Genomic DNA, 14,660 nt, shown 5'->3' with positions numbered 1-14,660 from the left:
CATCTTAAAAAACATCCGACATCTGACAAAAAAAAAAAAAAATCACTTTAAAAGGCAAGGGGATACACAATTTTCAATATGGCGTGCCAAGTCGTATAATACTCATTGCCTGGAATGAGTGTATTTTCTCCATTGTATGTTTTATCCCATAAGCATGCTTAGAGTTTTTTCTGTGATAAGGTAACCTTGACTGAACACATCAACCCAGGAGTGAGCAAGCTTTATAAATTCCCTGAACATACTCATCAAAAGTCCCTGACTTCCATAAAATTTAAAGATTTGGATGTTTCCGAAAGAAGCTGCATGTTTCTCTGTTAAACGATATGTGGGTTTCAAGTCACTATACTTCTTTCGACAATTTCACTAACACGTACGCTTAGAACAATATCTCCATTTTGCCATTCAAAACCAGAATCAAGAAAATTGCTCTCGCTAACTTGATTAAATGAGGGGCATCGGCAAAGACGAAGTTCCTGCTGCAAGTCTGTTTTATATGAACTGAAGTTCCTGCTGCAGGTAGGTCTCTTGTGTATGAACTGCCTGCAAAATGTTTACTGGATATGCGAAGAGTAATAGTGTTAAAGTTGGCATTTCTCTTACAACGATGTACTCATTTCTGTCTTGTTTCCTCATCACGAGGGAATCAGAAAAAGGATACTTCCTTTTTTCTACTATTTGAATAACAACCAAACACGGCGGCTGTTTGGCATTAGTTAAATAATAACTCAGATTATATAAAAAATCAAAACTATGGTTGTATTCGTAGAAAATAAAACTAATCACTGCAGAGATGACTGAAGTGACCTGTGATCTACATTTGAATGAAACGGTAGCTAAGTGACTTCTCGTCCTGACCTAGTCCTCCAGGAGGTGCGGCTCCATGGGGGTTAAGCTGCAACCCCCCACAAATGACTACCTGACTCTATATAGCTACCTTAATTATAAGCATTTGGAATCGGACTCCGAGACCGTAAGCACCCCCCCCCCCCTTTACACTGAACGATTGTTTCTATTGTTCGCAAAAACATTGTGTACAGGCTTGAGTGCAAAAGTGGGCGGAGTCTTGGTTCTGAACGATCTTGGCCGGAATCTGTCTCGAGCAGGTTGCTAGCTTGCGATTTTTGTCTGTCACACAGGTTGTGCAATGCATGTGTTTGTCTGCCGATATAATGCTACCGCTCACGTCTTTCCGTGACAAAATCTTTGATCAGACTGAAATTGGTGTGAAGACTGAAGAGTGTGGGTGTGTGCAGATATACTTTGACTCTGGGTGTGCGTATGTCGATAACGACAATCGTTCAGCGCATGGGGCCCTTTACCGTTAGGCGGAAATATGCCATAGACAAATATTTGTCCAGTATCAACGTATGTATAATATGACCCAATTATTATTTCTGACAAAAGAGCACCTTAGCTATGAAGACAAGGGGCATGGGCTCAAACACCCCCAAGCCCCTCCCCTCCCCCTCCCCCTTGTGCACGCCCCTGATTAGAAAAAAAAAGATACACTCTTACAATTAGGTATATTTTGAGATGTTACTTTAGTATAGTTTATAAAGCACCTTTCTTGACTGCTATACCGTATGACCTGTAGGCACTTAACTAACAGCACAAATAACTCCCAACAAGTACCCAAAATGTATAGGAAAAAACAACAAAATATTGTTTATATTAAATTACGTGAAAAGGTAATACAAAGATCAAATTTATCCTTCATTATTGTTCCTCTGTAAAAAAAAAATGTAGTCACAAAAGTAGTTGCCCGTAAGTCACGCGCATATCTTAACATTCGTAATTAATGGTATGGAGGTGTATTTTATATTTTATTTAATTTGACAACTAACGTAAGCAAGTTTGAGAACATATGATAATCACGCTAAGAACATCGACAAACTTCCATAATATCGGTTGCAATTATAATTTTGCATTAGTGATTAATTCGGGAAAAATTATTTTTGCTCACTTCATAAAACATTCACCTAATAACAAAGCTACTAATATTGTTCCAAACACTATTTCGAAAGAATCCTACGGCTAAATCGGCTGATCTTCTGTGGATTGTATTAAAAAAAATTATCCAGATTAGCTGCAAATGAGACTATTAAATTAATTAAATTGTGTTCAGTCAGTTTCAGCGCTTTTTATTTTCTGCATATTTTGTTATGTTTGTATGGTGCTTTTACGTTGCATGGAACCAGTGGTTATTCAGCAACGAGACCAACGGCTTTACGTGACTTCCGAACTACGTCGAGAGTGAACTTCTATCACCAGAAATACACATCTCTCACTCCTCAACTGAATGGCCGAGAATCGAACCCGCGACCACCGAGGTGGAACGATAATACCATACCAACTACGCCGCTGAGGCGCTTGTATATATTTTGTTATGTAACAGTTTTTTATGGTTGATGTTATATGATAAAATTATTTGAAAGTGTAGTTCTTTCGCGTAATTATGATTAAATTTTCATGAACATTTATCTGTAGCAAATATCTTCAGCTTTTATATTATTAGTTCTTGTAGCGTCGCAAATAATTTTAATCGAAGTTTGACATTGACGTTGGTTAATATTTTGGAACGAGTTACCATACTTAACCAGTCGAACTGGCTTTTTATACGCGCTCGGAGTTTAAGCTGCCTTTTATCATTTTAAATAAAAAGGGGATGAGTCATTATCAATATCACACAAAAGTAATGGAAATGAGTATGCAATAAAGCGGATTTGAATGCGTGTGGCCACTCCTGCCGACTTGATTCAACCTGTAAAGTTTAGCGGTTGCCACGTTTGTATTCTGTTTCGAAATATTCCTTTATTCTGAGAAAGGTCGCATACGATTTTTTATACTTTTAGAATAATCAAAAATTTATATACACTGCTGAATTGCATTTAGACATAATTCATCATTATTTTTATTTTTAAAACGGCATGAAAGGTATTGGTGGTTGCCAGTGGGTGTTTTACGTGTAGTATCATGTACGTTGTGTCGAGCGGCTGAGCCACCCAGCTTACCTAAAGGCAACACTAGAATCAGCTGTAGTTGATTTGACAGCTATTTTAAAGGAGGGTTGAAACGTATTTTCGATAATCTGTACGTAGGAAGTTAACCAACAATGTTACTTCTTGAGGTAAGCAAATCATTGTTATCCTACCGTCTTTGTTGTTCGTTCATGAGGAATGTTTAGTGGGTGCTAACAGAAAGCCGTGTTCGTACTTTATTATTATCATATAAAATTAATAATATCATTCATATAATATATATATATATATATATATATATATATATATATATATTATATATATATATATATATATAGACAAAAAATTTACAATTTACGTGATACGTTTGTGTCTGCCAAACAAATACACTTAGTTACGAAAACCATTATAACAATTTTGATACACATGTAATGTATGAATATTAATGATAATATTCCTGTTATTACTCGTGTATTTACCATACTGTATACATTTTGGGGCAATTCTCTCAGTCTACTCTGTACATAATTCAAACCATAGGCAAGTATAAAGGTACCTCATAGGCCTAAGCTAATATACCTAATTCTTTACCTATTCTTAGCTGGAAAAGGTAGGCTATTTGACGTTGGAGACGGTCCAATAGAACAAGTTTTCAATAGTATCAATTGTTTTGCATATACCTAGGTGACCTGTCCTTGATTCATTACTTAACTTCAAAGCTCCCTTTGTTAAGTCCTTAGGAAGTACTAATTTCAACTGAATTGAGTTATCAACTTTATCTGCAGTAAGATGCAACAATCCTTCATACAACATGAATTGATTAATCAAAGCTCTAGGAAATCCTTTGCTCGGTAATTTACCACCACCTACGAAAGTTTTTAGTTCCGCCCACCTTGGTTCCTCTAACTGCTTTTCTTTGAACTCATCTTTGCTCAGACCAAGATAATTGTCCCTACTCTGATGAAAGACTGCTCAGACTGGTCTACTAACCTACCACCTGGTTATCTTTACCTGGCCTATATTCTACCTTGAAATGATAATCTTGCATCTCAAATACCCATCTGCTCATTCTAGGTGTCTTTGTTTTTCTGTTTAACACTGAAGCTAGAGGCTGATGATCTGTGGAACACCTCAAAGAAAATGATGGAATCTGCAACTAGCTAGGACAATAGCAAGTGCTTCTCTGTCAGTGGTACTGCAGTGCTGTTCAACTGGCTTCAGTTTCTTAGAGAAATATCCATTGGATTTTAACTGATCATTTTGTCTCTGCATCAAAACAGCACCTACATGATCTACACTAGCATCATCAGTGATTAATTCAAAGGGTTTAGTCATCTGAGCCTTTATTAGCACTGGAGCAGTGATTAATACCTGTTTCGTCTGTTCAAAGCTGGACTGACAATCTTTTGTTCACAAAAAGGTTTCTTGCTCTCTTAAGAGATTAGTCAAGAGAACTGCAAATTTAGCATAATCCTTTGTGTTTTCTGTAGAATCCACATTACTAGAAATCTCCAAGTTTCCTTGATATTAGTAGGGGGTTTCCTTTTTTTTGGATGGCACTGATATTGTCTACACATGGTCCACAACCATCCTTGGAAATTGTATTGTGACCTAATAATTTTATTTCTTTTTGGCCTAACTGACATTTCTTTAAATTTAACTTCACTCATCTTTCACTGAAAAGTGAATAGTTGCTCTAATCATTTCAACAAGATTGGAAAACTGTGAGCCCAAACCACAATATCATTCAAGTGAGTCTTAACCACCCTTTCCTAATAAGAGGAGCCAAGATATTGGACATGATATGAGAAAATAAAGCTGGGCTGCAACTTAATCCAAAAAGAAGGCAATTGAACCTATACAGTGAAACTCCATCACTAAAAGTTGTTAAATCTCTACTCTCTTCATCAATTCCACTTGATAATATGCATCATTCATATCTAAGGAAGCATAATAATGGTTTCCTATGGCTGTTTCTACCATTTCTTCTAATCTAGGTAAAGGGTGAATATCAACAAGTACAATAGGGCTTAGCCATGAAGCCTTTGAGGGTTCTATTATTCCTCTTTCTTCCATATCTTCTAACATGGTGGCAATAAGTTTTGGCTTTTTCAGGGTATCGATATATTGGAGACCTAACTGGCTGTGGATCTCTTACAGCAATATGAGCTTGTACATCTTTAAACTTTCCCAATTCTTTTTCTTCAAGAATGAACACTGAATGATAAGCAACCAACATGTCACTTAATTCTGATTGTTGATCAGTAGTAAATGGGAATTATCTTGCTGAGAAAGCAAATACTTGAGCTGTTCTTCTCTAGTGTTGCCTGGCTCAATACGTATTAACATTAACACTAGGGAGAACTAAATCATTCTGAATTCTAGTTTTCCTGCATTTTGGAACTGGCTGATCAATGTCCTCTTCATTGATTATCCTATAACACCCTAACAAGTTCCAACCTTCATTGTCATCCTGACTTTAATTGATAACAGGCAAAAACACTTCCTGAGCATCATTAACCTTTAGGCATAGAGCAGACTGAGTTTGGTACTCCTTAATTTCAGGTACAAATTATAACAATGTGTTAGGAGGTTCAGCTACAGGTAAGGGATAAATACCAGTAATATACTGAGGTAGAATAAGTTTCCTTTTAAGTCTAACCTGAGCTTTATGAGGTTCATTAGGTTGAAGTACTTTAATCTACCTGACCCTTACATTAGAAGGTGTCTGTTTCAGATACCTTACTGGATAATTATGTCTATCCTAAATAATAATTTTATGTGCAACATCCCATGTCATTGGTGCAGACCTAATCAAATTGGCTCCTAACAATAAGTCTGTTGTATTGTACAATTTTATGTAGAATACAACTAAAAACAACCCATGGTTGTAGCTTTTATCAGTTTTGAAATATTTTCTTGTAAATAACGATAAATATAAAAAATTCGTTCTTCGGTCAACTTTAACTCTACCGAAATTGTAGAAAACTGCAATTGTAAGCTACAACACTTACAGTCTAGTAATATTCAATCAATTACCTTCATTTTGCAACAAACGGGAAGTCTCTAGCACAATATTTTGATTTATGGTGAATTTTTGAAAACAGCTTTTTTTTACGTCCGCACGTTACGAATTCATGCATCATTTTGTGATAATATTTTCTGTGTGGCCTTGATAGTTTTACAATGTGTTATATACCAAAATGATCGCAATTTAGTGTACAATAGAACAACAAAAATTAACTCGTTAGCTATAACCGTTTTGCTCAGCGCAATTTGTATACAATTATATATGATATTTTTTTTTTTGCGCTGTCATATATCCCAATATTTATATATGATAATGATTTATTTTTTAATTTCTGATGGTTGCATACTAAACTTCAGGCAATGACAAAAAAGGAGCCAAAAATGAACTCTTAATCTTGAAAATTAAGCGTGCTGTGATTTATAAAAAAAACATTTTTTCCGCTTCAGCGCTCACTCGCAAACGCCGCCAGCATACGGGAGACAATTTTTAAAATACTGCTTCGGTGTTTAAGGGTTAAGTGGTAAGGTTTTGTGCCATTTGTTAATGTATTTCGTAAAGTTTAGTCTTAATGTTTCCTGACATTTTTTAATGTGTTCCATAAAGTTAAGTGTACATACAAGTTTTCTGCCGTTTGTCCTCCTCCTCTGTCATCACTTTCGGAGATAGCCTTACTCGAAAGGTAAGGTTCCACATTTTACTACATATGTACGTACAGTATTTCTTGTATGCCATGTACACTAATACAATTTATTTACAGGTACTATGTAGTACATAAATATTACTCTGCTTTTAATTATATATATAAATATATGTTATATATATGTGTGGGGGGGGGAGAGTACATTAGTAGGTGAGGCTCCTAGCATACACCTGAGATGTAACCCTTAACCCTATGCTGCATTACATCCCAATAACTCCTGGCCCTGGATCATCAGAGGCATAATATAGCTGTAATTACAGCTGTCCATGCAATCACAGAATGTCTAGAGAATGGCCTAGTGCTTTCTGCTATGTTCAAAATTTTACTCAGAAATCATTTTATATAAGGAAGGATCTAAGATGACTAACTGAGTAATATGTGTGACTGAGAGTGAACAAGGTCACTTATGTCAGAATAAACTTAATAACGATATTAAGAAATACACCACCAATAGTGTACTTGATGCACCATCTTACTATAATGGGCGATATGTCTGTCCCTCTGTCTGTCATTCAATCATGGCCAAATAGCTTGTCTGATGGGCATGAAACTTGGCAGGGTCATAGTGGGGACCCCTAAGATGGTTTATAATGGGGTTACAAGCAACAAAAGGCACCAAAGGTGCCGGAGGGGGCGGGGCGCCTTCCCTGAAACTGGGCTGGTTCGGCCCGTAGACTTGATAACGTTACAAATTTATCATACCTAATTTTCGGTATATGTACTAAATAATCTAAAGGGGGTCGGGATTGGGCATGGTGTGACAGAGAGTGAGTGAGAGGGAGAGTAGAGGGGGTGTTAGGGAGAAGAAAGAGGATAAGAAACAGAAAAGGTTGGAAAAAGTGAAAAAATTTATCGGTTGCCATTCAGTTACCCCGGGCAGGTCAGCACAGTAATCTGGATAAAAGGGACAGTCAGCACAAGGTGGTGCAGGGAATCTTCTTTGAGTTCTTCAGTTTTTCCCCCGGGTTGGTCAGCTAGTATATATAATTCTTGTAAGATCTTCAAAGCACTATCATTGTCATGTAACTGCTGTGTTGTATTTCCAATTACTATATGATTTATTTATGGGGTATACATATGTCCAATACCTTAAACTGCTGCTATTGTTTGTTTTTAACCTTTCTTGTAAGTTTTTTCCTAGTGTAGTTAGGCTTGTGGAATGGGCATTCAGTAGATAATAATAATAATATCTTTTATTTCAGCTGAGGGCCATATACATGGAATATACAAAATACAGACAGTAACATACATAATCTAGATACATGAGACAACATGATGAAAAATTAATAATTGGCACTTATCCACCAAATAGCCGAGGTAGCATAAAAGATAGTAATCATAATACTGGAAATAACAGTAATGATATTGGTGAGAAAAAAATGCTTTGAGAGTTATAACAGTTAGTGTACAGATTATATAACTTGAATTTCAACTAGAGACCTTAGGTGGTTACAGCAGTCAGGTCAAGAGGGCTAAATACGAAAATTGAGTGTAAAAAAAACTTTAACTTGATAATGAAAAAGTAAAATATGAGCAATAAATATAATAATAATGACTGAATCTGCAGCTGACGTCTTGCCAATACAGGGATTGAGTCCTTTAGGGGACAAAGGCTTCATTTTTCCATCTTTCCCACAATTTAGATGTTCTTGTTTCACTTCTTTAGGATGATTTGTATGAGCGAGTTGCTGCTGTTTCTCACTTGGGTTACCAGACTGGACATTGTTCGCCTTACAATGATTTTTAGATTGTCCAGGTGGTTTTCTATAAACATCTATGCGGCGGAGTGGTAGCGGGGAGTGTTTGTGAGGCATCTCAAAATGTCATTGTGCACAACAGTGATACGTCTCATGGTCTCTTTGGTATTGTTCGTCCAGAGGGAACACCCATAGATACTGTAGCAGAAGAGCAGCAGTTTCACATCTCGGTGACAGAAGGCAAACCTCCTTGCAATCATGTTACCAGTTGCACATAGTTTACGACACCTCTGTTCAATGTCTGCCGTATCTTTTAGGTCGTCAGTGATTATGTGACCCAAATACAAAAATTTGTGCACAAATTCCAGCTAATGGTTTCCGAGGAAAATTTGTGGTTCTACAATATGCTTAAGCGATCTCTGGAGCAGCAACATGCACTGGGTCTTGGTTTCGTTGTAAAGTATATCAAATTCCTTGGCATATTGGCGGCAAGTGTTGATGAGTTGTTGGAGACCTTGCACTGATGGGGAAATCAGAACCATATCATCGGCAAAACAGAGGTTGTTTATAGTTGTTTCATTGACAGTGCATCCAATTGGGAGCGAGTTCAGTTTGATATTCAAGGCATCTGTGTACGTATTAAACAAGTATGGAGAGAGAATGCCCCCTTGCCGAAGCCCATTTAGGGAGCCAAAGGTGTACAATAATACATTACCCCATTAGACATAGAATTGCTATGTGGAGAACCAGTAATGCAAACTGCCAATTAGATACTGGGGTGTGCCTCTTTTATGCAGCTTCAGGAAGACCTTCAGGTAGTTTACTTTGTCAAATGCTTTTCTCACAACCACAAAACAGGGAAAACAGGAGAGGCTGATGATAGGTAGTAGTTCAGCCATTCTTTCAGTATGTAGATGCAGGTGTCGGTTGAGTGGTTTGCTTTAAATCCAAACTGGTTGTCAGTGGTGTGTAGAAAGGGGAGACGTCTCACTAGAAGAACCGACTCGAGTATCTTCAATGCGATCATTGTGATTGCAATCAGCCGGTAGTTGCCAGGGTCAGCTGCATCCTTTAGCTTGTTTTTGATTAATAGTATCAAGTGAACTAAGAGTAGGGAGTCTGGAAGAAACTGGTGAATTGTGTACGCATTGAATAGGGCAGCTAGCAAAATGTAAATTATCGGATGGCAGGATAAGTATTTGAATGTTACTTACAATCCAACTATGGGTTATTGGAAATGCTTGTAGCTCATTATGTTAACAGGCATACAGCTAGTCACCAGAGTTTGGCATGTCTTCTGGTAGGCATAAGGCTGGTCAATAGACTGGCATTGACTGATTTGTAGGTGGCCTTGTTTTTTCCGCCCTAAGTTTATCAAAATCAGACTAATTTAAGAATTTAAAAAAGCTTTTTTCATTTAAGTATGAAAGGTTTGTTTGGATGGTTACACGCTTTTCCGAGATTGTATCAGCCCTAAAATACTGAGGTTTAAGTTACTATTTGGCCTCTGATGATTCACTAAAACTTTTTAAAGCTTTCCATGGAAGGACACCTTATAATTTTCAGTTTCCTACAGTCCAGGTCTTTAAGTTTGCCCAGAAAAATTTCACAATTATTTCTTGTTGGTGTATTGTGGAAATTGTATCCTTAACCCTTAATGGACGGATACCCTCGTATGAGTAGCAATAACCGATTTTGGGTGGTGGCCTTATTCACTCATGGTAAGCATCAATATAATTCACCATCAATTTGGAGGAATTGGGTGGGAAAGAGGCTCCATTACCTCTATTGCCCATATATTCACTAACTGCAACTTTGAGACCGGCTCAAATCGAAATTGTAGGCGGTTCAGGAGGTAGTTGTGATCTTGTTGTCAAGTGGCCATGTTGTGTTTCTCTTCCTCCCATGATGTCTTTATTTTTGTTCATAAATTTATCCAAGGGCTGCTGTTGGATTTAGTTCTTATCTTTTATGATAGTATGTCAGTTATAATTGTAATTTTGCACACACACACAAAGGAAAAGAAAGAAAAAGAAAAAAACTTGTATACAGAGTCTCCAGTTATCGGCGGGGGTTCCATTCCCGGGGGTGTGCTGATAAGCGAAAACCACTGTTAACTGAAACTCGGCAATTTTTGTACCATAATGGCACTTGTGGTGACGATAACCAGAACTTGGCCCATTATGTAGCCATAAATCGCCGATTTTATGGTGCTGGACAAGCACCCAGAAAACAGAATCACCGATAACCGGGGACTGCCTGTAATCCAAAAAAGTTACTGCATCTTCGATGTCAGTAAATTTACTTAAATACTTTACAACAAGTATATCTCAGAATTTATTACTGATTTTAGTTCTTATCTGGTTTGATACTGTGTGAGTGGTAATTATAATTCAATAAAATAAAATTAATTATCAGAAAAAACATAACTTGGTAAAATTTAAGATTTCTTATAAAAGAGGCCCCACAAGGGGTTGTACATAGTCTTTGTCAACTTTTTGTGAAAGGTAGGGAGAATTTTTAATTATTTTTTATTTTTTACACCATGTGCATTTGCATATCTTCCTCTCATTTCCCATATATATATATATATATATGATATATGTATAATTTTTTTAAATTTTAAATCCCCCTGATACTCTATGTTGCTATATCATATAATTATATATATTAAATGTATATATATATATAGATATATTATATATATATATATATATATATATATATATAATCCGAGTTCCACCCACCTCAAAGTTTCCCAAGCCTGAGGTGCTGCATGTGTATGTGTGTTTTTTTTTATCCCAGCTCTTAAGGGTTAATGTGAGAATAGATTTGCTGTGATTAATGATGCCAGACATAAAGCTTCCTCTGAATTTTTTTTTAGGTCTATTTGTTATCACAATAAAACTGATACAGATGGTCCCCGGTTATCGGCTGCTTCGCTCTATGGCACTTTGGTTTTATGGCGGTTTTCAAAAATATTCAATAAAAAATAAGGTTTTTTTTATTGCACCACAAACCACCCTTCTGCCATGGCGCGCCCATAGCGACTATCGGGGCACCATAAAGCGAAAATCGCCATTAAGCGAAGCATGAAAGTCTAAGTGAGTAAAACATAATTATGGTGCTGATAGCTTATTGGCGCCATAATTGTGTTTTATTCCCTTAGACTTTCATGCTTCGCTTAATGGCAATTTTCACTTTATGGTGCCTGTCCAAGATTGGAACCTCTGCCGATAACTGGGGGCCACCTGTACCTTAATGTGAGACTTTGGGCAAAAGAGGAGATATATTTGAAGTCTTGACAAACTAAAAATATAACTTTTCCACTAGACATATGATGATTAGGTGTATCATTTTGACATGTTTGTCATGTCTGGCATGTGTGTATTCTCTTTACGGGACCCTTAAGAAATTTACTGGAATTTATTTTTAACTTGAAAAGTCTTCCTCTGTCCCTTTCCTGTTTTAAATACAGTACTGCCATGATCTTCATTATAGTATTGGGTTTGCAGATTGAGCAATTTAAGAGTTTACAGATAGTGTAAGCTAAACTTGTTGGAATGGTTCCCCTTAATTTTTATTTTGTGTTAATCTTAAACCATGGTCTTAAATATAATTTTCACTTAATTCAGCTTAAGTTATATTAGTTAGAGTTAATAAAATCAGTTTTTGTTTCCTTTAGGGGTTCATTATTATATTGATAAATATCCAGTCCAATTAATTTTATTTATGCTGGTATTTTTCAGTGAAAGTAACTTTGTTTTATGACTTGTTTTTATTTCTGTTAGGTTCAAAACACATCTGGAAATTTGGTTAGTAACCCCAGCAACTCCTTCATGAATCTTCTTGATGAGGCTTCTTCACTGCTGCCTGACACTACAACTCGAGTAGTGCCTTCTCTCCAACCGTGGCCCGGAAAGTACTTGTTTAGTATTTCTCTGCCTGTTGACAACAGAGATCGGAATAAGGTAAGAGTGCTTTTTATTGTTTTGTGTATTGACAACTGTTTATGTTACAATAATTAAGTCCTCAAGAAGTTTTGTTTTGATATTTGTTGATATATAGTATATAACTTGGAGTGTCAGATTTTTCACTGTTAACACAACAACATTTACCTATCATCATCATCATTAATATTTGTATGTCAGTTTTTTTTTTATAGTATGTGGCTTGATTCTTTCCATAGCCTTCTGACTTTTTTTTTTTTTTTTTTTTTTTTTTTTTTTTTTTTTTTTTTTTTTTTTTTTTTTTTTTTTTTTTTTTTTTTTTTTTTGTATAGTATGTGGCTTGATTCTTTCCACAGCCTTCTGACTTTTTTTCCTTAAATTCTTAGTGGGTTTAGTTTTTTGTTTATCTTTCTTCCACAATTTTATGGGCCTACCTAGTGATGTTCTTCCTGCTACTATAATTATTGAAATTTTTGAGTAATTATCTATTACCCCTTCTTTTCACATGTCTGAACCTTCTCCATGTTTGTGATCTCAGTCTGTTTCCCAGTCATTTAACCCAGGCTGTATCATATTTTGGAAAAATTCAGTTTACCACGTTGTAATGTGCTGATTTTCAGTGATAGTGTTACACCTCATCAGGGTTTGATGTATGTACTGTATTAAGACTTAAAGTATATACTTGTGTTATAGTATATGTGTTTAAAGTACAAACCAACATAGAGCCTTTATGTTAAGTATGAAGTAAATACCATTACTAAGTCCATTATTTGGGAAATTAAGGACCAGTTTAAAATTTACTATGATGGTGGTAATCTTGCTTCACCAGGGAGAAACACATCTTATGTGTAATAACTTCATCGTTTCTCATTCATTATCAGTTTTATTTTAAATTCAAGTGGGCATTGACATCTTTCACTACTTTTTAAAATTTATTTATTTTTTTTTTTTATTGTCAAGGAATACTGAAGAATCTTCTTAAGTATAATTGTTGATATGGCAAGGATATTACCCAGTGTACAGTAATAGTTTATAAAACTCTTACTTTTATATGTTACGCAACATATTATATGTTAAAGAATGGTTGTGTCTTTTTGCTAATACTTAATTCATTGTTGTGGAAAGAAATGCTGGGGCTCAGACACATTCTAGGTCAGACGCAAAGCTTTAACTTGAGCAGTACTCCTTCGGTAGACTCTTAGAAGCCATTAACTTTAGAAAGATTTTTAACAGTCGCTGCCTACGTTTATCCAACCCAAAAAGAATGTTTTCACAGGTTAATAGGTCTTCCTGGAGAAGGAACTCTTATTAATCAATAGACAAGTGAGACTGATGGTAAATGGTCTTGACCTTTTAAAGTTGTTTTCCAAAGTCATTCTCGCATGAATTCATTTCAGGTCCATCTCAACAGATAGGACTACATACTCTCATATATCAACTTGATCCCTTTCTCCTTCATTGATCACAGGACTGCATTCTCCTTCAAAGAGCTCTTCTCCAACCATTGTTTCTAGGTCATCTAATCTTCACAAGTACTGTGTTAACACAAAGTTGAGAGGTCACTTTCACTTGTGATAACAAGGGGAGTAGAATCTTCATTTCGAAGGGGGTTTTGGAAGGACATTAGAATAATGGACAATTTGTTGACCTCAGGTCAACGGATGGGACTGGACACAAAAGGGAGTCACATGGGAGACAGCTATATCAAGCATAAGTGGTCTGCATTCTATTCTTTGATGCCCCTCTGGGGACATGAATTTTCTTAAGGTTTTAAGAGTCATCACCCACCCTAACCTTTTCTTAAATAAATTGAATGGGTGAAATTTGGCGACCTTTAGTCTCTCCCAAAGATGCCATTTAATCACCCTCCAAATCACTGGGTCCTAAAAAGGGATTTTGACGAAGGAAAAATCTATTTCTGGGTGATTGGCTCGTGTCGCCCTATGAAAGGATCCTTAATATCATTCTTTCTAGGCAAAATTAATCTAAAATTACCAGAGAAAACAAAATTAAGAAAAATGTCAGTAAAAACTGACTCGCTCACTCTTAAAAGAAGTGTCGGTATGAGAATAGGGGCGAGTGAGAACACTACCACGAGACATTCACCAATTAGACCTTCCAATCAGAATCCCCACAAGAGAGAGCTGATACCAACGGGCGATGCGGCCGTTACTACTACTACTAGGGGACGCCACGGACAGCAGCGCCCCTAGCGGTCATCCTTAATTATTAGCGCCAAGCGTCGTACGCATTTTCTTGCTTGTGTACTTTTTTCTGGATTTACCTCATCATCCGTTATGGAAC

General features: G+C 36.3%; 1 protein-coding gene across 3 annotated transcripts in view; it reads left to right on the top strand.

Moving 5' to 3' along the window:
• Positions 1-14,660, top strand: part of LOC135220718 (cellular tumor antigen p53-like) — a 106,133-nt gene that overhangs the window by 52,095 nt on the left and 39,378 nt on the right. For all 3 annotated transcript variants that reach the window (XM_064258136.1, XM_064258137.1, XM_064258138.1), the window contains exon 3: positions 12,198-12,377. In XM_064258136.1, the coding sequence (XP_064114206.1) occupies positions 12,198-12,377 (180 nt within the window). The remainder of the gene's footprint in view (positions 1-12,197; positions 12,378-14,660) is intronic.

This window comes from Macrobrachium nipponense, chromosome 2 (assembly GCF_015104395.2).
Source record: "Macrobrachium nipponense isolate FS-2020 chromosome 2, ASM1510439v2, whole genome shotgun sequence".
NCBI classification, from domain to species: Eukaryota; Metazoa; Arthropoda; class Malacostraca; order Decapoda; family Palaemonidae; genus Macrobrachium; species Macrobrachium nipponense.
This window is presented reverse-complemented; position numbering and strand designations above follow the sequence as displayed.